Source organism: Myotis daubentonii, chromosome 3 (genome assembly GCF_963259705.1).
Source record: "Myotis daubentonii chromosome 3, mMyoDau2.1, whole genome shotgun sequence".
Classification (NCBI taxonomy): domain Eukaryota; kingdom Metazoa; phylum Chordata; class Mammalia; order Chiroptera; family Vespertilionidae; genus Myotis; species Myotis daubentonii.
Window position 1 is genome coordinate 5,773,052 of NC_081842.1, and position 21,947 is coordinate 5,794,998.

At 50.9% G+C, this 21,947-nt stretch overlaps 1 protein-coding gene across 1 annotated transcript in view; it reads right to left on the bottom strand.

The window, feature by feature from the left end:
• Positions 1-2,136: 2,136 nt before the first annotated feature.
• Positions 2,137-21,947, bottom strand: part of DSCAM (DS cell adhesion molecule) — a 460,072-nt gene continuing 440,261 nt past the window's right edge. Inside the window, exons 32-34 of the mRNA XM_059685889.1 lie at positions 19,421-19,618; positions 17,502-17,804; positions 2,137-3,431 (exon numbers count right to left, since the gene is read on the bottom strand). Coding sequence (XP_059541872.1) covers positions 3,079-3,431; positions 17,502-17,804; positions 19,421-19,618 — 854 coding nt within the window. The 3' untranslated portion in view covers positions 2,137-3,078. The remainder of the gene's footprint in view (positions 3,432-17,501; positions 17,805-19,420; positions 19,619-21,947) is intronic.

A 21,947-nucleotide genomic window follows, 5' to 3' on the forward strand; every position in this document is an offset into this window, starting at 1 on the left:
CCTTAACGATCTCATGAAGCTTTTGGCACCTGGGGATCAAGGCCCCAGTCGGAGGGACCTTAGCTGAGCAGTGGTCTACTGCTTGCAGGGCAGGGGGCAAAAGTAGGTGTACAGTTGTTCGTATGGAAAATAATACAACACTTAATAAGAATACAAGGATAGACTCTCTGTTCCGTGTACTCACCACTGGAAACCTAACTGTGCCCCACCCTATATTTTAAGGGCAGTTTAAGCAAAGGTATGTTTTCTGTGTCTTAAGATAGTATCAGGACTGGCAGCAAGGGCACAAGACAATGGGTTGGGGCTTGTCCTGTCTAGCCTATGTTCACTTTATATCGTCTCCCTTCCATCTTTGCCCACCACGCCTTCACCTTCTCTTCTTCATGGGTAGTGACGGCAGACGTGGTTCGGGGTGGACCGGGAGCTGATCGGAGGCTCCCAGGCTCCCATGGCTGTATGAGCAGAGGGCTGTGTGGCTCACTGGCTCCGTGTTCAGACCTTGCCCATTTCAGAAGGTGGGCATTTTTCAGACTACCAGCCGCATAGATGCCTCGGAGGAACCCAGTCCAGTGACCCAATAGCTATTGTCTGCTGACTCTAACTTATTGGACAGAAGATATAGAATTTATCTGAGTTCCACTACACTAATGCAGCAATCAGCTGCCTTAGACCGTGGGCTAATATGATGCCCTCTCCAAGACACTACATATCAGATTAGCGACAGGCAGGCATCCGGAGGAAAATTAACTCTATTACTCTCAATACTGGTCTTTTAGACATCCAGCGCCCGCCCCTTCACTCCACAGATCCCACCTCTCCGTAGCAGGAACACTGGGCCCCGCCTGAGAGGGAGGGAGGCCGGCTTTTTGATAATGTTTACATGTCAAATCATTTTAACGAGCATTTTCAAGGCAGAATTCTTGCAAGCAATCCATTCCAGAAGCAGACATGATGGAGAATTTTTTATTTATGCACAGCTTGAGAGAAAAATTTTAAAAAGGGTAAACTTCTAAGTTGGGGGAATATAGAAGTGTTCGATGGAAGAAAGAGCTTTAACTTTTCCCAGAAAGTAGCATTTCATTTCTTTTGCATAAAAAAGCAGTCTGTGAGGGTGCAAATCATCAGCTGTCAACATGGATTCAATTCTGAAGCTGTAGAAACAACAACAACACAAAAACGAACCAAACCCACACAGCCCTGGAGTCACCCAGTGTTAGTACCAGCGGGAGGTCTCCACGTGGTCCCGGGCCCAACAACAAGGCACCCAGCGTCGCTGCATTTAAATAGGCAAATGGGCGGCCTGGAAAATACGTGAAACAGGAAGGAGGGGAGGAGAGGGAGGGAAGGAGGAAGGGGAGGAGGGAAGCAGAGAGGAAGGAAGGAGGGAGGGAGGGAGGGAGGGAGGAAGAGGAGGAAGAAGCCTCTGAGCGCCTTTCCAGATGGTGGTACCTGAACCAGCCTGTGCTGAGAGGGAGGGAGCCCATGGCGGTGATGGCGGGAGAGGAAGGGGCGTTCCTGGCGACTGAGCAGCGGGGCATTGATTTGATCACGTTTTCTGTTTGTTGCCAACCTCTGGCATGGCGTCCGGGAACCCTCCCCTTTCGGGCAGAGCGCCCGGAGGGATGGCTGTTGGGAGGGTCACACACTCACTAGGGCGCGCTGGGCAGGGGCGAGCCGCAGAAGGCAGCTCACGCTGGGGAAGAGGAAGCTCCCGGTGGAAGGAGCCGGGAGCCGAGCCCCGTGGTAAACAGTGTGAACGGAGAGGAAGGAAGGTGAAGCGAAGGTGAAGCGTCAGGTTTCCGAGGAGCATCCTGACTATTGCCCAGTTTCCCTCCGGTGCAGGCGAGTGAATCAGAGGCAACGACTGAGATGGGCTCCTGCAAACTGAGGTACCAGGCACGGGGCACCAGGACGGTCTGGAGGCAGGACGCACAGAAGCCTCCTGGTTCCCCGCCCCCTCCTTCGCCAGCCAATGGGGCTCAATGTGGAGCAGCGGGGGGGGGGGGGGGGGGGGGGGGGAGGGGCAAACACTCTGTTCTGGGCCAGACGCTAACCACTTGCAGCGTCGCCGGTCACACCACCTCTGCTGTAACTAACACCTCAACACGCCCCAGTGGCATGAAACAGACAAAACGCGAATGGTGCGTGTGGCTGTGTGCCAATAAAACTTTATTTATAAACACAGCAGTGGGCTGGGTTTGGCTCTCAGGCCATCTTTGCTGCCCTCTGGTCCAGCTGGAGGGTCAGGGGGCGAGGAGCACCACATCTGGGAGGCTCAGGACAGCCCCCGGCTGAGCCCGAGACCAGTTGCGGCTTCTGCGCGGTCCCCAGATGTTCCCACGGAGGCCGGAGCGTGGGCAGCCTGGCTGGTTTATCAGCTTGAGTTCTGGGTTCAGCTCTGGGATTTGCAAACAACAGCCTCCGTAAGAAGGAGGACCCAGCAATCAGGAGGAGACGAGAGAAGCAGACATCGAAATAAAGGCAGACAACCTTTTCTTCTTTATTTCGCTTAGACAAAATGCAAAGAGTGTCTCTTTAAATTAAAAAATAAACGAGAAAGAAAACCAAATCGATCCCCCCTCCCCTTCACGGACGACACTCATCCTAAGTAACAACAGAAGGTGAGACCGGGGCCCCAGTTCCTAATGGGAAAGAAAGGTGTGCAAACATGACTAAGTCTCCCCCTGCCCCCGCGCCAGCGTTCCTTGCAGGTTCAGAGAGCGGAATATGCTTTCCTGTTTTCTTTCTCGCAGCGTGTGTGATAGAACTTCCGGTCAGAAGGTTTAATTAGTCCCCCATGCACGTGTAGAAAATCAGTAAAAATGCAATAGCCTGTGAAGATCATAAAACTGGACTTCTTTCCCAAAAAATCAGATGCCCAGGCAGATGGAGCTCACACTCAGACAGAAAAAAAGCAGGAGAGTCTTTGCACTGTCTGTGGTTGCAGTAGTTTCTCTTTTTTTAATATATTTTGGCAATTTTCTTTAATTATAAATATTGGAATTCCGTAAAAAAAAGGTAGCTTTGATTGAGTTTTTTTAAACCGTATTTACAACCGCGGTCCCGCCATGCTGTTTGTTATACCAGGGTGTACGACTTGGCGTACGGATTGCTGCCTTTCAAGTGGCCCCGGGAGTCGAGCAGCGATTCCTGGGAGCTGCTCATTTTAGCTGCCTGGCCCAGCTCGGCCCCTTCGCGCTGAGGTAATGTGGCCACGGCCCCCTGTGGCCACTGCTGTCCCTCTCGGGCGGAGGATGTGGCCGAGGGCGCCTCCATGGGGATGGGCTCCAGGACTGTGGGGCGCTTCAGGGTCCGACTTTTCTGCGGCTCCAAGCACGCCTGCCCTAAGCTCAGGTCCCTGCTGGTGCCCGGGCCACTTCGGTTCAACAAGAAGTCCATTCGAAGGTATGGAGGCAAGTGGATGAGGTCACCTGCAAAGAAACACAGAGCAGTTAGCGGGGTGCTTCAGGTGGCAAGCGGGTGCTGAGGGCCCCTGTGCACACGTGACAGGCCCTCCAGGGCTCAGAGGTGAGCCCTGCACCTGGGTGAGGCTGTCAAACCCCTCGTCAGAGCTCGCTGCAAAGGCGGGACCATCCTCCCCTCTAACGTGCCGGCCTCTCTATGGCACAGGAACTCTTCAGTGTCACACTTTAACCAGACAAATGAGGTCCCAAGGTCCTTCCGAAGCCCACAACAGAAAGAGAAGCCACATCAAAAATAATCCTATATAATAAAAGCCTAACATGCAAACTGTCCTCTCCACCGGCAGTTCTACTTGCTATGACATGGGCTGACCACCAGGGGGTGGCGCAGAACATGGCGGGCATTGGCAATGTGGCACTGGTAGCCGGGCGGCAGTGGAGGCGCTGTGGCCCTGATGGGTGGGGCCGACGCCTGGCTCCCAGGTGCTGAGGGAGAGAGGGGTGCACAGGAAGCCAGGGGCCCAGGTGCTGCCCAGGGCCCAGAGGTCAGCTGGGACCTACCCTTCCACACCAGACCCTCACACTTCAGTCGCCGGCCAGGCCTGCACTGGGCCTCTAGTAATAAATAAAGAGAAAAAGAAAAACTACATCCAAGGCAGACGTGCACACCAAGTGTGAAATGTGCTCCCCGAGTCCCAGGTGTGATGGGAAGTGCTTGGGGGAGCAGGTGCTCCGGGGGCGACAGAGAAAAAATAACGGAGCACCGGATCTGGTTTCGGCAGTTCCACAGGCTGTGTCACCTTCAAGCTACCAGCTTTCTCTGATCACTTTTGGTGAAAATGGCCCCAGTGACACTTTAGATTTGGCTCCGTGAAATCAAAGGAGCTCTAATTCGATGTGGGCCTCAGTCAGTGAATGGGATCAAGGGAAAGCTGATAAGAAGGGCCTTGACAATAAGCTGGCATAGGACTCTTGGAGAAAGACTGGCATAACAGGGCCTTCTTGTGGAAAGGGTTTTGGAGCCTGGCGTGTCAGGATTCAGGCTTGGAAGCAATGATGCATGGGGTCTGTCACTATGGAGTCTAAGGTCAAAGGTCCAGGGGTACCTTGTGATGGGCATTAGTCTTGTTCCTGAAAAACGGAAGTGTTTAAATAAAAACAATGAAACCTCATGCCCCGAATGCCTTGTATGTTAACATTGAAAATGATTTATCTTTATTTCTGGTGGTGGATGTGGAATTCATTCTCTTTAGTGGGGGTTAATTATTTGCAAACAAATATCATGAAGTAATTAACAGCTGTCATTAAGAAATGACATTAAACTGGAAAAGCTCTTTGTAGTGTGAAGAATATTTTACATGAGTCAACTCTAATTTACCATATTTTAAAATTTGTGGATTTTTATATATCCAGTTTCCTAAAAGTGACTGTCTTTATTCCTAAGAGCCTAATAGGCAAATTATATTAATTTGTCCTCTTATTTATTAACATGACTATTGTTTCTTAGTCTTGTTAAAAAATACTTGACAACATGTGGAGTTCATTGACCTCCAGGGTTATTTAAAAATGGAGGTCAGGGATGCGCCCTGCTCTTCCTGAGGCCCAGTGACACTGGACACCTGATGTGCTAGTCATGTGTTGTCACAGACCCGGGAATGAGTTTCTACCCAGCAGCTCCCCACTGAGTGAGGGGCGTATTAAGCCCCCAAAAGCAATCACATCTGGGTCCTGGCTAGATGGCAGGATGCGCGGGTCCTAGATTACATGGGAAAAATGTGTGTGGAATCAAAAGACAGAGCCCACGATATCCGCCTGCAGTCCCCAGGGGCTCCCACTTTAGACAGAGTGATCAAGAGGGTCAGGGCAGCTGGGAACGACTGGCGAGGACTGGAAATCATGAATAATGGCAACTGCTCAGCGCTGTGTCTATACACGGGCTACCCGTGTCTGCTGTGCAGGTCTGCCAGGCCCCTCTCAATACCCACTATCTCTGCTGATGCGGTTTCTCAGGCAAAGCTTTGTGATGCTGTATGATGCTCTACTAGCTCTTTCGACAGTGTGTGTGCTTTCTGATTAGCACCCAAAGTAGCCCTATCAACTGTGTGAATGCTGCAAACGAGCTCTCTCCATCACTCATGCACGAAGGCAGCAGCGAGCACCCACGTAAGCGGTGGTAAGCTTTGTTTATTGAAGGTACTTGGGTCCATTCAAATGCACCCCCTGTGCTAGTCCAAGGACCACTTGGGAAACTGGGTTCTCCAATCATCCATCCATCTTGCATGTTCTTCAGACGCCGATAGAGACAACCCATGCACGCATTACTCCAGGAAAAGAGAGAAGTGAAATGGAAAACCGTGGTGACAACGTGGATGTGGGCACCTGATGGTCTTGGCCTCCCTGCTCTCCCTGAGCCTGTCTCACACACAAGAAACGAAACAATGATTCTAACGGTGGTGATTAAGAGTAGAGGCCAGCCAAAACCGGTTTGGCTCAGTGGATAGAGCGTCGGCCTGCAGACTGAAAGGTCCCAGGTTCGATTCCGGTCAAGGGCATGTACCTGGGTTGTGGGCACATCCCCAGTAGGAGATGTGCAGGAGGCAGCTGATTGATGTTTCTTTCTCATCGATGTTTCTAACTCTCTATCTCTCTCCCTTTCTCTCTGTAAAAAATCAATAAAATATATTTAAAAGAGTAGAGGCCAGGATGACATTGCCTGCATTTCACCTGCTATAAATCTGGGCTCAGTTTCTTCATTCACAAAATGGGACCAGTGGCAGAACCTACCATTTAGGGTTATGGTGAGGATTGGGTTAGATAACGCATGTGAAAAGGTACGATCAGAAGTCTTCCTTCTCAGAGGGGCTGAAGTTATGGGCTGGGGATCTGCCAGGGACATGAGCTGGGAACTATTTTTTTATACCTTTGTTTCTGTCTTTAGTGGGTTGATTAGAGTTCACCTAAAAGATACGCCCGTGTCCTAGCCCTCGGAATCTGTGAATGTGACCTTATTTGGAACAAGAGTCTTCGCAGGTGTAATTAAGGTCAGGATCTCCAGGTGAGATCACCTGGATTTAAGGTAGGCCCTAAATGCAATGCCACGTGTCTCCATAAGACACAGGCAGAGGGAGATTGGAGGCACAGAGAAGAGGGAGGACGCCGTGTGAAGATGGAGGGGCAGGTTGGAATGGTGCGGCCACAAGCCAAGGAATGCCCAGGGCCACGAGAAACCAGAAGAGGCAAGGAAGGATTCTTTCCTAGAGTTTCAGGAGGGGACCTGGCTCTGATGAAACCTTGGTTTTGGCTTCTGGCCTCCAGAATTGTGAGAGAATTAAATTTGTTGATTTAAGCCACCAAGTTTGTGGTACTTTGTTACGGCAACTATAGGACACTAGCACAGATGCCCGTCCTTCTTGGCTGGGGTGGGCTGGGGAACACCGAGTGAACTCTCTCTGAAAGTTCTATGTAGGGTGACAGTCTCTGCTTCCATCAACCGTGGGAAGGAGGGGATCGCTCTTTAACAATAACAGGAGCCAACGTGGCTGTGGTTCACAGGGTTCCTCCTGTGCTCTGAGCTCGTAGGGGCTCCTCTGTGGGCTAAGCTGTCACCCATCCTTCCTTCTCCACTGAGGCCAAGTCAGAGTCACTTCTTCCCGTTTCCCTGCTCCCTGGGGGAGTAGACGCTTGTCCAGCTGCCCCCAAAGGCCCCCGAGGGTTACATTTGAAGCAGCTCTCCTGGATCTTCTCCAGGAGCGAGTAGGAGCCTCAGCCCCCTGCATGCTCCCCAGGGCTCCACATCCGTAGCTAAGTAGCCAGGACCCCCTTGGGTTCTTCCATGTGTTTGACAGCAGCAGTGACCCAGGAGTTCAGGATCTCTTTTGCTTTGAATTCCAAAAAGTCACTTCTCTCAGGTGCACAGGCCCCTTGCGTGCAAACCCACATGGCCACAAACATGGGCGGAGCCAAAGCCCTGCCTTAGGGCTGTCTCTAGCGAAATCTGTTACCGTGGTGTTCTATTTTCAGCAAGGATGTACACTGTCTATCATTTAATTTCCTCCTCCTTGCTTCTGTCCAGCTTTCCTCTCCACCCCTCTCTGAATTTAGAGACTAGAGAGATGGAAATACACACACACACACACACACACACACACACACACAGAAACAGAGGGAAGAAACATGGAGACAGAACAAGGGGAGATGAAAACAAGAGATAAAGAGCCACAGGTAGAGAAAAATGGATGGAAAAGGAACTGAACTGAATCATGGGATGTGGCAGAGAGGAGGAGAGAGAGGACATGGGGTGGCACTATGGGAACAGATGCAGGTTACAGGTGATGAGAGGGCCCTGTCCCCAGGTCTCACAATGGTGGCCCAACCTTCCTCGGGCCTCTGTGTTATGGAAGCATTTCTCCACTTTGCCTCATGGGCCTGCACAGCTGCACCCCTCACCCCATGCCAGTCAGAGGCTCTTATGATTTATGCCTTGAGGAATGATTTGGCCATGATTTCAAAGTCATGCCTTGTCATTTGTCACAATGGTCTATTTCTAACCCTCCTGTCACTGCCCGCTGGGAACCTTTGGTGCCACTAATATTTCTGATGTTTCCCCCCTGTCCCTAACCCCTTTACTCACTGGTACCGTCTCAATTCCTCACCTCCACTCTGACCAGCACAGGCTGCCCCGGTGGTGCCGTGTCCATCTGCGATAGATGCTTGAAGCCTGCCCGCTAAGAGGGCCTCCGGACCATGGCTGGCCCCGATTGTGTGGGAACTGCTGCATTAAAGCTGCCTCTCTTTAGCCGAAGACCAGGAGACCCCCCTCTTACCAGGAAAGCAAAGCTTCCTGAACAATCTCAATATATTCAGACTCACACACAAGTCTGAATGCATTTCAGCTTCGGAAGAATAAGGGGAAAATCAATACCAGCACAGAAGAATCAGTCTCTTGAGAAAATGTATAATGAGTGCACATCTGCCGGGAGCCGGTCCATCCTTGCTGTTTCAAGGGACCTGGCATATATGGCATACGGTTCTTAATCTGTTTGCTCACCTTCTTGGCGCTGTGTTTTAACCAAGGTCACCTCTCCGAGAAAGGTTGTTTCCCCAGGTAGGGATTTTTCCCTGAAGTTAGGGAGGGGATGAAACTCCTTAACTAAGTGCCAGGCGGGTAGTTAATCAATTTAACTACAAACAATCATGCTTAAGCTACATAATCTTTACTCCCTGGAATGGAGATAAGAAACGCCCTAACCTTTGCAATAGAGATTGATAGGATTGAATCAACTGGTATAAATACAGATGTAACCAGACAGAGAGACAGAACTCAGAACACAGAACTAAGGACACAGGGCTTAGAAGACAGGACCAAGAGAGACAGAGCCTACACAGAACGTTCTCTAGAGACAGAAGAACTTCGCTGGAGAGAGCATGCCGGAGGATCCTGGACAGGGACTGGCCTGGGAGCCTGGAGGCGGAGCCTGGCGAGAGAGCATGGCAGGGGATCCTGGACTGAACCTGACTGCGGAGATTGGCAGGAGAGCCTGACTAGAACCTGGTGACTGAACCTGACTGGAGAACCTGAGCGGAGCCTCTCTGGAGATCGAGACCAGAACTTGGCTGGAGATCCTGGCTAGGCTGCTGATCAACTGAATGCTGTCTCCGTGTCATTCCTTCTTCGCCGACTCCGTCCACACCTTTGGGGACCCCTGGACCTGCTGGGGTTGGACCCCGGCACACATCCCATGAATCTATTCCCAGACAATGCACACACCAGGGGGAAACGTCTAAAGTCTGGATCAATGGTTCCCAGCGTGGGGGATTTTGCCCCCAAGGGGCAGATGGCTATGACTGAAGACATCTTGGGTTGTCACAAGTGGGGGCGGGGTTAGCTCCCCCAGCTTGTGCTGGACAGAGCCAGGGATGCTGGTCAGCATGCTTCTATGCACAGCACCGCCCACCGCCCACCGCAAGGAAGTATCCTGTTGATGAGAAACGCATTTAGAAGGTCAAAGTTCATCTTTCCAAGTGGGTCCTTATATCACTTGAAATACACTAGATTCAATCAGCATAAGGACTCATACTCCTCAGCCTCATCCAGTCCACACGGAGTTATGGCCTCAGTTCTTTATGGGAAAAGTGAGGGATGGGCCCCACGGAACAGCAGCCAGAGGACCTCCACTTGACCTGATGGGTGGGAGCTTAGGACAACGGAAAGAGCGTGAACTAGAGAGTTCTGCACTTTGTGTCCAAATCCTGTCTCTGAGAAAGACAAATATCACATGATCTCACTTATATGTGGAATCTAAAGAACAAAAGAAACTGATGAACAAAATAGGACTAGAGGCATGAATGCATGGGACAGACTGACAAGTCTCTGGGTGGGGATGGGAAGGGATCAAGCAAAGAATATATATGCATATATGCATAGGCCATGGACATAGATATTAATGTGGTGAAGGCCTAGGAGGGGTGAGGGCAGGGTGGGGAGAGGCAAAGGGGGTGAAAATGGGGGACATCTATAATAGAGTTAATAACAAAACAATCCTGCCTCTGCCTTGAAATAGTTCTGTGACCCCTTCTAGTTTCAGCTCTTAACTTTAGTCAATTGAAGGATGTTAATTTATAAAGGTACCTTTACATCAAAAAGCTCCTTTCTTATGCTGTATCTCCCTGTGAGAACTGGTTAAGTACATCTGTATGAGGAATTTGGGGACAAGTATGGAACCAATGAATGCATTTCTTTATATATATTATTGATTTCAGAGAGGAAAGGAAAGGGAGAGAGAGAGATAGAAACATCAATGAGGAGAGAGAATCATTGATTGGCTGCTTCCTGCATGCCCTACACTGGGGATTGAGCCTGCAACCTGGGCATGTGCCCTGACCAAGAATCAAACCGAGACCTCCTGGTTCATAGGTTGATGCTAAACCACTGAGCCACAGCGGCCAGGAGAATGCATTTCTGAGAGCCTCCGATTCCAAGGCCTTCTTCCTCTTTCTTAGCAACTGAGACGTGCATAGCCTTCCACAACAAACTCCTGCGGAAGGAAAGTGACTCAGGGCCCCTAGGGACCTCCATCTCCATGGGGCCACCTACAGAGGAACTCCCATCAATTTCTAACAAGGTCTGATATCTGTGCTTGGAAAAAGCTTGCTATTAATGCAAAAGTAAGCAGCACAGAATGCCAACCTTGAGCTCTGGCAATTTCAATGAAAATCACACGGATCAGACTTGCAATCACACTGCAGCTTCAAAGAGCCAGCCGCCAGGGAGCGCGCAGCCCGCCCACACCAGCGCAGGTGAGATCTAACACTTCTTTGGTTTAATATTAATGCGGCAGCACGGTAATGAAAGCTTGTAAACCAACCTCTCTTGGTAAATGAATCTCCACTCCCTAAGGCAACCAGGAAAACCCCTCAATAAATAATGTGAGATAGCTATCGGAGGCCCATGGACACAGATCCTGTTCCCACCCCTGGCTTGTACTTCAGAGGCCTCATGCATTTTTCAGAGCTCATCGATACATCCTCCTACTCACTAGTGAACTTTAACAACTGCTGTGGCCCTGGCCGGTGGGGCTGCGTTGGTTGGAGCATTGTCCCTTACACCGAAAGGTGGTGGGTTTGATTCCAGGTCAGGGCACATACCCAGGTTGTGGGTTCCATCTCTGGTCGGGGTGCGTGCGGAGAGGCAATCAATCCATGTTCCTCTCTCACATGTACGTTTCTCTCTCCCTCGCTTTCTCCCCCTTTGCTATCTAAAATCAATAAAGAAAAAACAAAAGCAAAACACACACACACACACACACTACACTTGTGTACGAAGTGGGGCTTGGACTTAGTGGCTGCTCACGGCTCTTCTGAACTAAAGCAGTTCTCAACCAGAAGCAGGATTGGAATCTGCCCTGACTTTTAGGCAAGCGTGGAGCTCATTAACAGGGACTGAGAAGTCCCCAGTGAGGAAGAGGCCATGGGGCTCGAAGAGAGTTCCCATGTGAGACCCACGGGGACCCACACACTGGGGGACACTGAGGAGGAGCCTGGCTGGGGCCTTGTACCTGCTCAGCCATGAGGCTGCAGACCCCTCTCAGCAACCCCTGTACATACTGAGTCGTCCCATGGAAGGTCCGAGTTAGCCTGGAAATCAGTACCTTCCAGACAGAGGAAGCAGATGCTTGTAGATTTCAGGAGGCCAGAGAGTTGGAGCCCAGAGAGCAGGGGTCACGCCTGGTGAGGAAGAGAGGCCGGCCTCTCAGAACCTCGGAGGTCTTTATCCTGAGAGCACGGCACCTGGACTGGAGAGGGCCGGCTATGTCACTTGAATTTATGGCGTAGCTTCCCAGTGTGGGAAGTAGGCTGCGTGAGGACTTGGTGCCAGCCGTGTCTACACGGGACCACAGTGAAAGACTATGGTCTTTGGTGTTCTCTTCTTACCTTTTTGTATGTTCCCAGATTGCTCCTGACTCATCATGGCATCTCACTGGGCCGTGTGTAGTCTGTCTGTCTCCCCCCTCCTCTCCCCCGCCCCCCGTGTGTAGGAGGGGTGGTGCCTGACTTCCATAAGCTAGATTTTTGCCTTGTTTCTTCAACCCCCTTGTTTGTCAGTCTTGTGTCTTTCAGACTCTCGGTCTGCTGCCATGATACTCCATGCTATTCTGACAAACTACGGAGACTGTGGGAAGTGTTGGTTTAATATACACTATTCGCACTTTTATGTCTTTGAGTAATACTGGGTGCAGTATCTTTTCATGGAGAAGAGAGTCAATAACTATGGGATGAATAAATGAGTGCAATATACTTGTTTATTTGTGTTTCTGTCGATGCAATCACCGTGGTGAGCCTCTGCTTGCATCTGCAGCCCTGGAATCTAGAAGCTTCCTTCTGCTCACACCACAGGACACAGGGAGCCCACCTGCCTCTCCGTCACAGGTCTGTCAGGCACAGGCCTCCTCCTCACCTTCCACTATCTTTGGGCTCCCCAACAACTAGAGCTGAACCCCAATAAGAGAACCAAGAAAGGCAGCGAGCTGGCGAAGGGGCCCAGAGGCCAGAGGAAAGGCTGTCGGAACAAAAGAACAGACTTGGCACTGGGGGACGCACAGCAGCAGCTGCAAAAACCTGCAAACTCCTAGCAGGTCTGTGGGCTCGGTGCTGCGACCAGTGCAGGGTGGGGAGCAGGAGGCCGCAAAAGGCCAGGGGGCTTAGAGAGTGGGCTTAGAGTTCCCAGCTTGGGGCCCCTCCGAACACGCGCCACTTGATGTGTCCAAGGGACGTCAGGCTAAAATTAAAGCAGGGTCTTTAAGAAAACAAAATTGCAAATGTACATCAGAGAGACTTGGTTTTCCAGGAAGGAGCCAAGATGAGCGCATGCGAATATTTAGGTCCCCCCCGAGCGGGGAGTGAAGAGCAATGTGCGGAGGTGTTGTAATGGCTCCCGGGCCCTTCTAACTTGAATCTCAGGGGTACTTGAAAGATTGTACATTTGGCAGCTCAGAGGGAACTCTTGCTCTCAAGGTCATTCCTGTCTCCCAGCCTTTATCTCCTCTTCCCTCTGGACCCCTGGTCCCTGAGGCTCTCTGCTTCATCCGCTGGTCACTCAGAGAACCGGCCAGCCGGCAGCAGGCAGTGGCCATTTCCAGCCGGGAAAGGGCAGCTGCTTTCATCATGGAACGGCTGAGGTCAAGGCTGGGGTCCCGGGGTGTGACAGCTGAGCTCCAAAGGGGCAGAAGTTTCCCCGCTCCTAGCGGGGCAGGCCCTATTAGGTTGCACATTTGAAGCTTTCACTTGATTTAAGTGGCTTTGTGCAATGGCACCTCTCGAGGGCATAGGGTACGCATCATGAATAAAGAAGCAGTAACCCAAGATCGCCAGAAACTGGCTCAAGATGCTACCTGAAACCAAGGCGAGACGCTGTAATCCAAGTCTCAGAAGCCACCCTGGGCAAGAGGAAAAGGAGCGGTTACACTTTCCAGCTGTTTCTTGGAGGAATACAGAGTTTGGTTTATTTGTTTTGCTTGTTTTTAAAGATGGAAATAGCCATCTCTTACCGAAGAAAACAGAACAAGTACACACGTGGTACTGTACTTAAACTATACAAGTCCTAGAAATGCAGCACATTCAACATCCAGGAATTACTAAAACTCTAAAGCTAGATCCTGAGGTGTGCCTTGGGGGTGAGCTGGCCACATTTCCTGGGGCACCTCCCTGCCCCCCTCAGCTGAAGAAGAGATTCCTCTCGGCTTGTTAAGAGCAAGGAAAGAAAAGAAATTACTCTGTTTAAAGTTCGCCTGGAAGATGGCACGCACTTCCATGTCCTCTGGTATTTTACTCACAATTCCTAATAACCTTCATATTTTAACCAAGTGGCCAGCCATATCACTGTCAGCCACAACCTATTCATTCGCTCGACAATGTTTATTAAGCACCTACTATGTGCCAGACAGAGCGTTAGGAGCATGTATTCAATTCCACTAAAGCATTTAAACATATTCCTCCAATAGTCACTCTGCTGCCAGGTATCTGCTAGACTCTGGGAGAGAAATACAAGACGTGTTTCCTATTTCCCAGAGCCACCGTTTGGCCAAGTTCATTTAACTAGATCTTTATTTGTAGAGAGTTTAAAAGCTTGGGATTGTAAATGGGAAAAGGTAATTAAAAAAGAGGACCTGATGGGAGGAGAAGGCTAGCCAGAGACTGTGAAGGCTGCCCAGAGACACACTCCGACTGAGAACCGCCCAGAACCACGCAAAGCACAGGCACGCCCAAGGAAGGCACTGCTAGTTCCATGTGGCCCCCAGTGAGCAGGATAATAAATTGTCACCTGGGGTCTTGAGCCTGGGTGGCATTTAGTTGTATTATAAGGAGCATCAGAAAGGCTTTCAGAAGGATGAGATTTTTTTCCCCCTAAAAAGCCTATTTAATGTTAACCAAATAGTCATAAAGTGTGGACCAAAGTTGGTGGACATGAGGATTCCCACTGATTTAAAATATTATTCATTCCTAAAGTTATAAAATCATTTTAGTCTAAGGCAGCGGTCGCCAACCGGTGATCCTCAGACCACTGGTGGTGCATGAGGAGCGAAAGGTTGGTGACCGCTGGCGTAAGGAGTATGTTAAGATGATAGCAACTTATATAGTTGCGATCTTTCCACTGCTTTAATGGATCCAGGCAATCACATCATGAAAAGGGCTTAAACTTTTTTCACTCTTAAGCTAACAATATGAACAAGTCATCAGAAAGAAACTCAAGCCCTGACTTATTCCAAGGCTGGCACCAATGGGACAGTCCTGTAATCCAGGAGCTCATCCGTGAAGGGGGCACGGTGGCCGTGTCTCTTAGATGGAAGCCTAAGGTACCTAACTGGGTGGGACGGCTATGAGATGGGTGCTCCCCAGGACATCAATGGCCCCTGAAGGAGAACAAACAAAAGAAGGAAGTGAGAAGGGAGCCAGCAGCAACCCTGGAGACACCCTGGAGTCACTGGGAACTAACAACGTCAACAGGCAACAACAGACACAACTGCTAACAGCTTCCCCTGCGTAGGTTCCATTTGTCTTACACAAACCCCATAGCATAGGCGCCGATGTTGTAACCACAGAGCCAGCTCAAAGTGGTCCTGCCCTATTTCTGAAAAAACCCAGAACCGAAGTTTAAACCTTGAATACGCCACTCAAGAGTAACACCTGTGGACCCTTACCTCCCCACCCCACCCCAGAGCCAAAGGACCAAGGCTTGACCAGAACCAGAGCACCAGGGACCCTTCCAGAAGCAAAGGGGCCGCTGTCCAGGAGATTCAGTGCTGAAACCCCTTAAATCTTGCTCCGACTCCTCCATCGGGGAGACAGAGTCGAACTTTGCCTCCTGTCTCCTTGCCATTTGACTTTCTCGTAACCAGAGCTTTTTTCTTTTCTCAAACCTGTGCCGTAGTATTGGCTTCTATGTGCATCGGGCAGCGAATGCTTGCTGGGTAACAATGTTTTGCCCATGTTATAGATGCAGCAACTGAGGCCCAGCAAGACTAAGGACATGCCCACAGGCATGTGCTCTTGCCTCCTGGTCTTTGTTAAAAAATATATTTTTATTGATTTCAGAGAGGAAGTGAGAGAGAGAGATAGGAACATCAATGGTGAGAGAAAACCATTGATTAGCTGCCTCCTGCATGCCCCCCGCCCCCTGTCCTCCCCACCCTACTGGAGATTGAGCCTGCAACCCAGGCATGTGCCCTGACTGGGAATCAAAACATGACCTCCTGGTTCATAGGTTGATGCTCAACCACTGAGCCACACTGGCTGAGCTCTCCTCTCCTATCTTCCACACATTCAGGCAGGGCAGCCACAGAAAGTCGCAGCAGTTTGTCCTACATGTCTCTGCATTTGCTTGCACGTAAGTGTCAATAATAAAAAAAATACTTGAAATAACAACACCCATAAATAACAGCTCATCCTCTCCCCGAGGAGGTAGCGGAATGAAACTAAATGAAGCCATCACTCTTTATTGTCTGCTGGCGAGGATCTTTGCCTCTGCTTGGAAGATTAGTCGCTGGATAGACAATTCTCATTTCATATATTTTTATGTATTTATGAGGCTCATTTCAGCTGGGCCTTATGCCATAAAACCCAAAGGAATCACAGTAATTTAAAAGTGAAGATAAATGTTTGAAATAGAACCAGTGTCGCGGTTCAGGAAATGGGAGAAAGAGAAATACACCTGGATTCAACAAGAAGGGACAGGCTAGTCTGCAAAGCAAAGTCTACAGGCACCTATTTCAGTGTGAGGAAAAGAGGTGATTTTTCAGAGAATAACTACAATGGGCTGCCTTGGTTTGGACCCAGTCTAACGAGGTGCTTTATTTGCCCTGTATAGTGGTATGCAAACACCGGAGCCAACACTCAAGACCTGCGAGTGTCCATAGAAAACCAAGATTTCTGGCTTCTCTTGAGAAACTCGCTCATACTGGGTCCCCATTTTCACTTGGGATCAGTTGGGGTGAGCTTGCTAGGGCCATGTGCTCTAGAACAGCGGTTCTCAACCTGTGGGTCGTGACCCCTTTGGGGGTCGAACGACCCTTTCACAGGGGTCGCCTAAGACCATCGGAAAACACATCTATAATTACATATTGTTTTTGTGATTAATAACTATGCTTTCATTATGTTCAATTTGTCACAATGAAATTGGGGGTCACCACAACATGAGGAACTGTATGAAAGGGCCGCGGCGTTAGGAAGGTTGAGAACCACTGCTCTAGACAGTCCCTGAGCTCTTAAACTGTCCCTATCCCATCACTCCCTTTCCCCCTGCTTCGTAATCTCTTCATTTAGTTACATGATCTGCCAGGCCCTGCAGGCCTTATGGTTTGCAGCTCCATCCACAAACCCAGCCCACCTCCCAGGCTCAAGGCAGAGTCCAAACTGTGATGGATGTGACATTAGCCAGTCACTGTCATGTTGGGTAACTCAGTAAAACCAGGGTCCAAATGCTGGTGCACAGTAGGGCCCCTCTCCTTTGAAGCCCTCGGTGCAGCAGGTTTAAAACACAGCCCCGTGATTCTGAAGCTCCTCCCATTACATGGTGGGAGTCTCCCTCCCTCTCTAGAACCTGGGCTCCTTGAACAATAGAATATGGCGGAAGTGACAGGTCACTTTCCAGCCCCAGCCTGAAGAAACGGGCCATTTTTACTGTCGTCTCTTGGGACACTGGTTCTTAGCACAGAGTCACCATGACATGAGGAAGCCCAAGCCACCTTGTGGCGGAGAAACCTACTTAGGGTGGATGCAGCTAGCACCAACTCTCCACGGGGCCAGGGAGGGAGCCACTTTGCAGGTGGCTCCTCCAGCCCTAATGGAGCCTCCTGTCTGACCTGCTGGAGCAGAGATGAGCTGTCTCCACGCAGCACCCCGCAAATTTCAAACTCATTAACAAAGTAAGTGATTGCTGTTGTAAGCCAACAGCTTTGGCGTGGTTCACTATGCAGCAGGCAATAAACAGAGCACCCCGTCTAAACCCCAAGTGGGCTCTCAGGGTAGACAGGTGTGAATTGGGGTGGGGGCTTCCCTACACAACGGGTGCGCGCATTTCCTGCTCACCTGGCCGATGTGCCTTCGGAACCGCCATGTTCATCACTCGCCCTCCATCCTGAGGTTTGGGGGGAGACGCAGTGAACCTGCAGATCCCCGACTCTGAAGGGGTGCTGGAGGTCAGGCTGTCTGTGTACTCATTTGTCCCTGCCGTCAACTGTTCGGATGATGTGTCCGAGATGAAGCACTCGGTGATGGTGAACTTGGCGTGCCTCAGCTGCTCTTCCATCTTGGCGTGCTCGTAGGCCCTGGCCAGCTCTTCGTAGGTGGAGGAGGCACTTTCAGTGGAGACCATGCTGCTCCGAGCTCGATCTGCACCGGGGGGCAGAGAAGCAAGGCAGGGGAATGATCACTGTGTTTGCATAGGCTGACCACCCTCTCCGGAGTGGGGCGGTTTCTCCCAGGTCACAGGACCACGCAGCAGGAGTCCGGGGTCTTTGAGGACTGCCTTTGTCACCCAGAGGCCACTTCAGAAGCCTCGGCAAAGTGGGCTCAGGACACTGTGTTTCCAATGGTGGGGTGGGGGTAGGGCATCACTGTAGTCAGATACCCCAGCCTGGGGCATTTCCATAAATCAGTAAAGCATCCCATCTTTAAAAATTCTGCTTTTCGCCCTAGCCAGTTTGGCTTAGTGGATAGAGCATTGGCCTGCAGACTGAAGGGTCCCAGGTTCGTTCTGACCAAGGGCATATGCCCAGGTTGCGGGCTCGATCCCCAGTAGGGGGTGTGCAGGAGGCAGGCGATCAATGATTCTCTCTCATCATTGATGTTTCTATCTCTCTCTCCCTCTCCCTTCCTCTCTGAAATCAATAAAGATATATTTTTAAAAATCCTGCTTTCCACTCAAACAGAATTTTTGGGAATGTGCCTAAATGACCTGCTGCCCTCCCTGCTTGGATTTGCAAACGGCTCTGTACCATAGAGACTCTGATGGACGGGAAGGACAAGCCCCGCAGCTCGGCGTCTCCAGCCTGGGCGTGGCTTGGTCACGTCAGGGAGGCGTGACGAGGGTTAGAAACCAAGCCGTGACTAAGCAGAGAAACTGGCCACTAGGCAGAATGGCCCCTGGCCCCTGGCCCCTGGGACTCATTCTTTGCGGCTGCCACCCTGGGTGGGGACAGGAACCTTGCCAGGCCTGAAAGGGTGCAGCCGATTGGAGGAATCTCTGCATTTCAAGCCCCCGAGTGTCAAAGTTTTGAAGTCGCCTCTGGGGAACTCTGAGAGTCTTGTAAGAGAAATAACAGCCATAAAAATAAAGGTACAAGGTGACACTCCGCCTTGGAAGCACTATTTTTGCAGAATATCTTCCAGAACAAAAGAAAATGAGTGTTAAAATTCCCCACAGCGACTAGGTTTGGATAGAATTCTTTGCAAAATTTAGGATGGGAGGGGGGTAGGCAGCCCAGTGCTATTTTTAGGGCCTGTCTTCTCTCCGAAGTGAAATCTGGGTGGTTGACGGCACAGACAAGATAACTTACCTTATAATCAAGCCCTGCTTAATTGTCAAGCGGGGCACCCTAGAGGTGCTCCGACCTTTTCACTTAACTCCAAGTGCAGCGTCTTCATCCTGGAGAAGGTAGGGGCTCAGATGCCCTCCCAGCACAACCAGACATGACTGCCCTTGTGTGGGTGACCATGTAAACATGCCTGTGTCTGCCAGCAGGTGGGAATGAGAAGGAGAACACAGCCTGAGCCTGGGACTCGGGGCACCTGTAGAATGCTGCCTCCTGGTCCTGTGTGCAGAAGTCACTGGCCTGGAGGGCACCCTGCTGTGCACCACATTGGTGTCTGTTAGACAAATGCCCGCACGTTCCCATTTGAAAGTGACCTTGAAAGGGAATACGTACAAACGTATGTACGTAGGAGCCTGCCAAGCCCTTGGTGTGGGCGGGCTCATCCCCGGTGTGGGGAGGAGGTGGAGACCCTACCTGTGTCCTGTGAGGGGCTGACGCTGTAACTGTCACTCTCCTTGTCCATCGATCCTGCGGCCCTGGGCGTGGGCAGCCTCCAGTCGGTGGTGAGGGTGTGTGTGGAAATGGTGGGGTGGGGTCTGTTGAGGGTCCACTGGCTGGCATACCGGTTTCTCGCTGTGGGCCCGGCCTTGGCGTTCCTCCTGGTGGTGGGATCTGCGAAGAGTCAAGAACAATGTCTGTCTCGGTCGCTGGAGGCGTGTGGTCAGCTGGGATAAAGGTGTTAAATGCTGTGCTCCCGACCCAGCCCTATGACCCTCCCTGCAGGCTCCTGCCTCCAGGAAGCCCTCCGTGACTATGCCTGCCCAGAGCACGCATTTCCTTCCTCCCATGGTCGGAGACGTTTATGTGATTCTGAAACATTTAAGGGAGCTCTGTAAGGGGAAGGACATTAGAACTGGACTCAGCTGTTACGGATCAGAACCACGCATCTGGCTCTGAATAGTTGCATGGCCCGACGCATGTCACTTAATAAACTTCCCAAGACTCCCGTCTCCCGTCACACAAGGAGCTCGGCCAACACGCTCTAACTCGGCTTCCTTTCTACAGTTCTCCTCCCGTGACGTGTTGTTATCGGTTGAATTATGTCTCCCTAAAAGGTGTGTCCACATCCTAATTCCCAGGACCTCAGAATGTGATCTGATCTGGAAATGGGTTACTGCAGGGAGATGTAATTAGTTAGGATGAGGTCACACCGGAGTAGGGCGGGCCCCTGGTCCAACAGGCCTGGTGTCCGTATAAGAAGAGACGGACAGGGCAGGGAGCAGGTTATGGGACGGGAAGACAGAGACTGCAGTGACGTAGCCGTAGGCCAAGGAACGTCGAAGATTGTCAGCAACCTTCAGAAACTAGGAGGAGGCCAGGGAAGGATCTACCCTCACAGGTGTCAGAGGGGGAATGACCCTTGATCTTGGACTTCTGGCCTCCAGAACTATGAGACTAATTTCTGTTCTAAGTCACTGAGTCTGTGGTCCATTGTTGCAGTCGCCCCAGACAACTCATCCGGGCATCTCCCATATACCGTGTTCTTCTATCGACTCTGCCTGGAGTATGACTGTTGTGTTCATTCATTAAATTGCACGTTCCCACAGCAGAGGGACGATGCCTTTTTGTCCTAACGCTCTCTTAGGCCTTTGCACATGGGAGCTTCACTCGGTGAAACTGTCTGAACTTTGACACAGATTTGGATATTCACCGTGGAGACCAAACAGTTAATGAGTGTCTGGATGTCACTGTCCACCAGCTCCCAAAGCACAGAGGCTGTGTCCACACAGGCGGTTGCCACACGAGTTACACTTTCTCTAAATCCAGAACCAAAATCAACAGGTCAGGGAGGGTAGAGGGGGGAAGGGGGACCAAGTTCTTTGCTCAACTCTCCAGTAAGCGAAGGAAAAGCTGTCCTAACAGCACAGACTGGGCACTGGGGTGGACACGCATCTCCCTTTCTGGAAGCCTGTGGAAAGCAGAGGGGCTCAGGTGCCTGTAAGGATTTTTCTGGGCTCTGGCCTAAGGCAGCAGAAGATGCCACAGGGGCGGCTTCCGCCTTTACTTTCTCTGCTTCTCAAAGAGGAACTCTAAGCAGACCCCTTTCAACACAGTCTGGCCGCTTCTAAACACAGCCGTCCATGCTCACTGCTCACCACTAATGGAGCAACTCCAAAGAAACAAAACCAAGTGGCAGCGTGTTGCCCTGCCTGGCTTCTGGGCTCTCAGGAGCCTGCGTGTCTGACCAGGGCAGGGCTGGGCACGCAGCCTTGGGTCCCTTTGCAGAGCTGACTCCCATCCCTGGCACACGCAGGTCCTTAGACGAATACGTATGGTCCAGGGCCACTTTATGGATGTAGCGATGGAAGCTCAGAGAGAAGCGACCCGGTAATGAAGTGATGAACATGGAGCCCAACACTTGACCTTCAGTCCAGAGGTTGCCCATCACTCAACCACACGCGTCCTCGCCCTGCACAGCTAAGTGCTCTGATGCGCTGTCCCCTGGGCACGGGCTCGTCTATAATTCCATGTTGGGTCACGGCAGGCCGACCCTGAAAGCGGGGAAATGACTTGCTTTTGAAATGGAGTATTTTCCTCTGCAAGTTTCTGGTAACTGGACTTGGGACCTAATCCATCATTCTACAATGCTGGAGAGAAGCTCTGAGATGGCAGCCAAATCAATAGAATTTAAGGCTTCCTGGGTCATTAATACGCTCTGTCTTGGTGCCCATTCTCCGGGGCATTGATTTTAAGACACATTTCTTCCTGTACTTGCACAATTTCACGGCAGACTTTAATTGGGAGACTTTTTTTTTGCCTTGATTAGAATGCGAGCGATGGCCGAGCGCCGAGCTCTCTGGACAGCCAGGTAGGAATGATAAGTGTTTCTCCACGGAAATGCCAGGAGAGAGGTTCCCTGAGAGAGAGGCACTCTCTCATGGGTGGGAGGCGAAATGTCCTCCAGGCACGAGGATTTGAGAAGGGAGCTTGTTATTTAAAT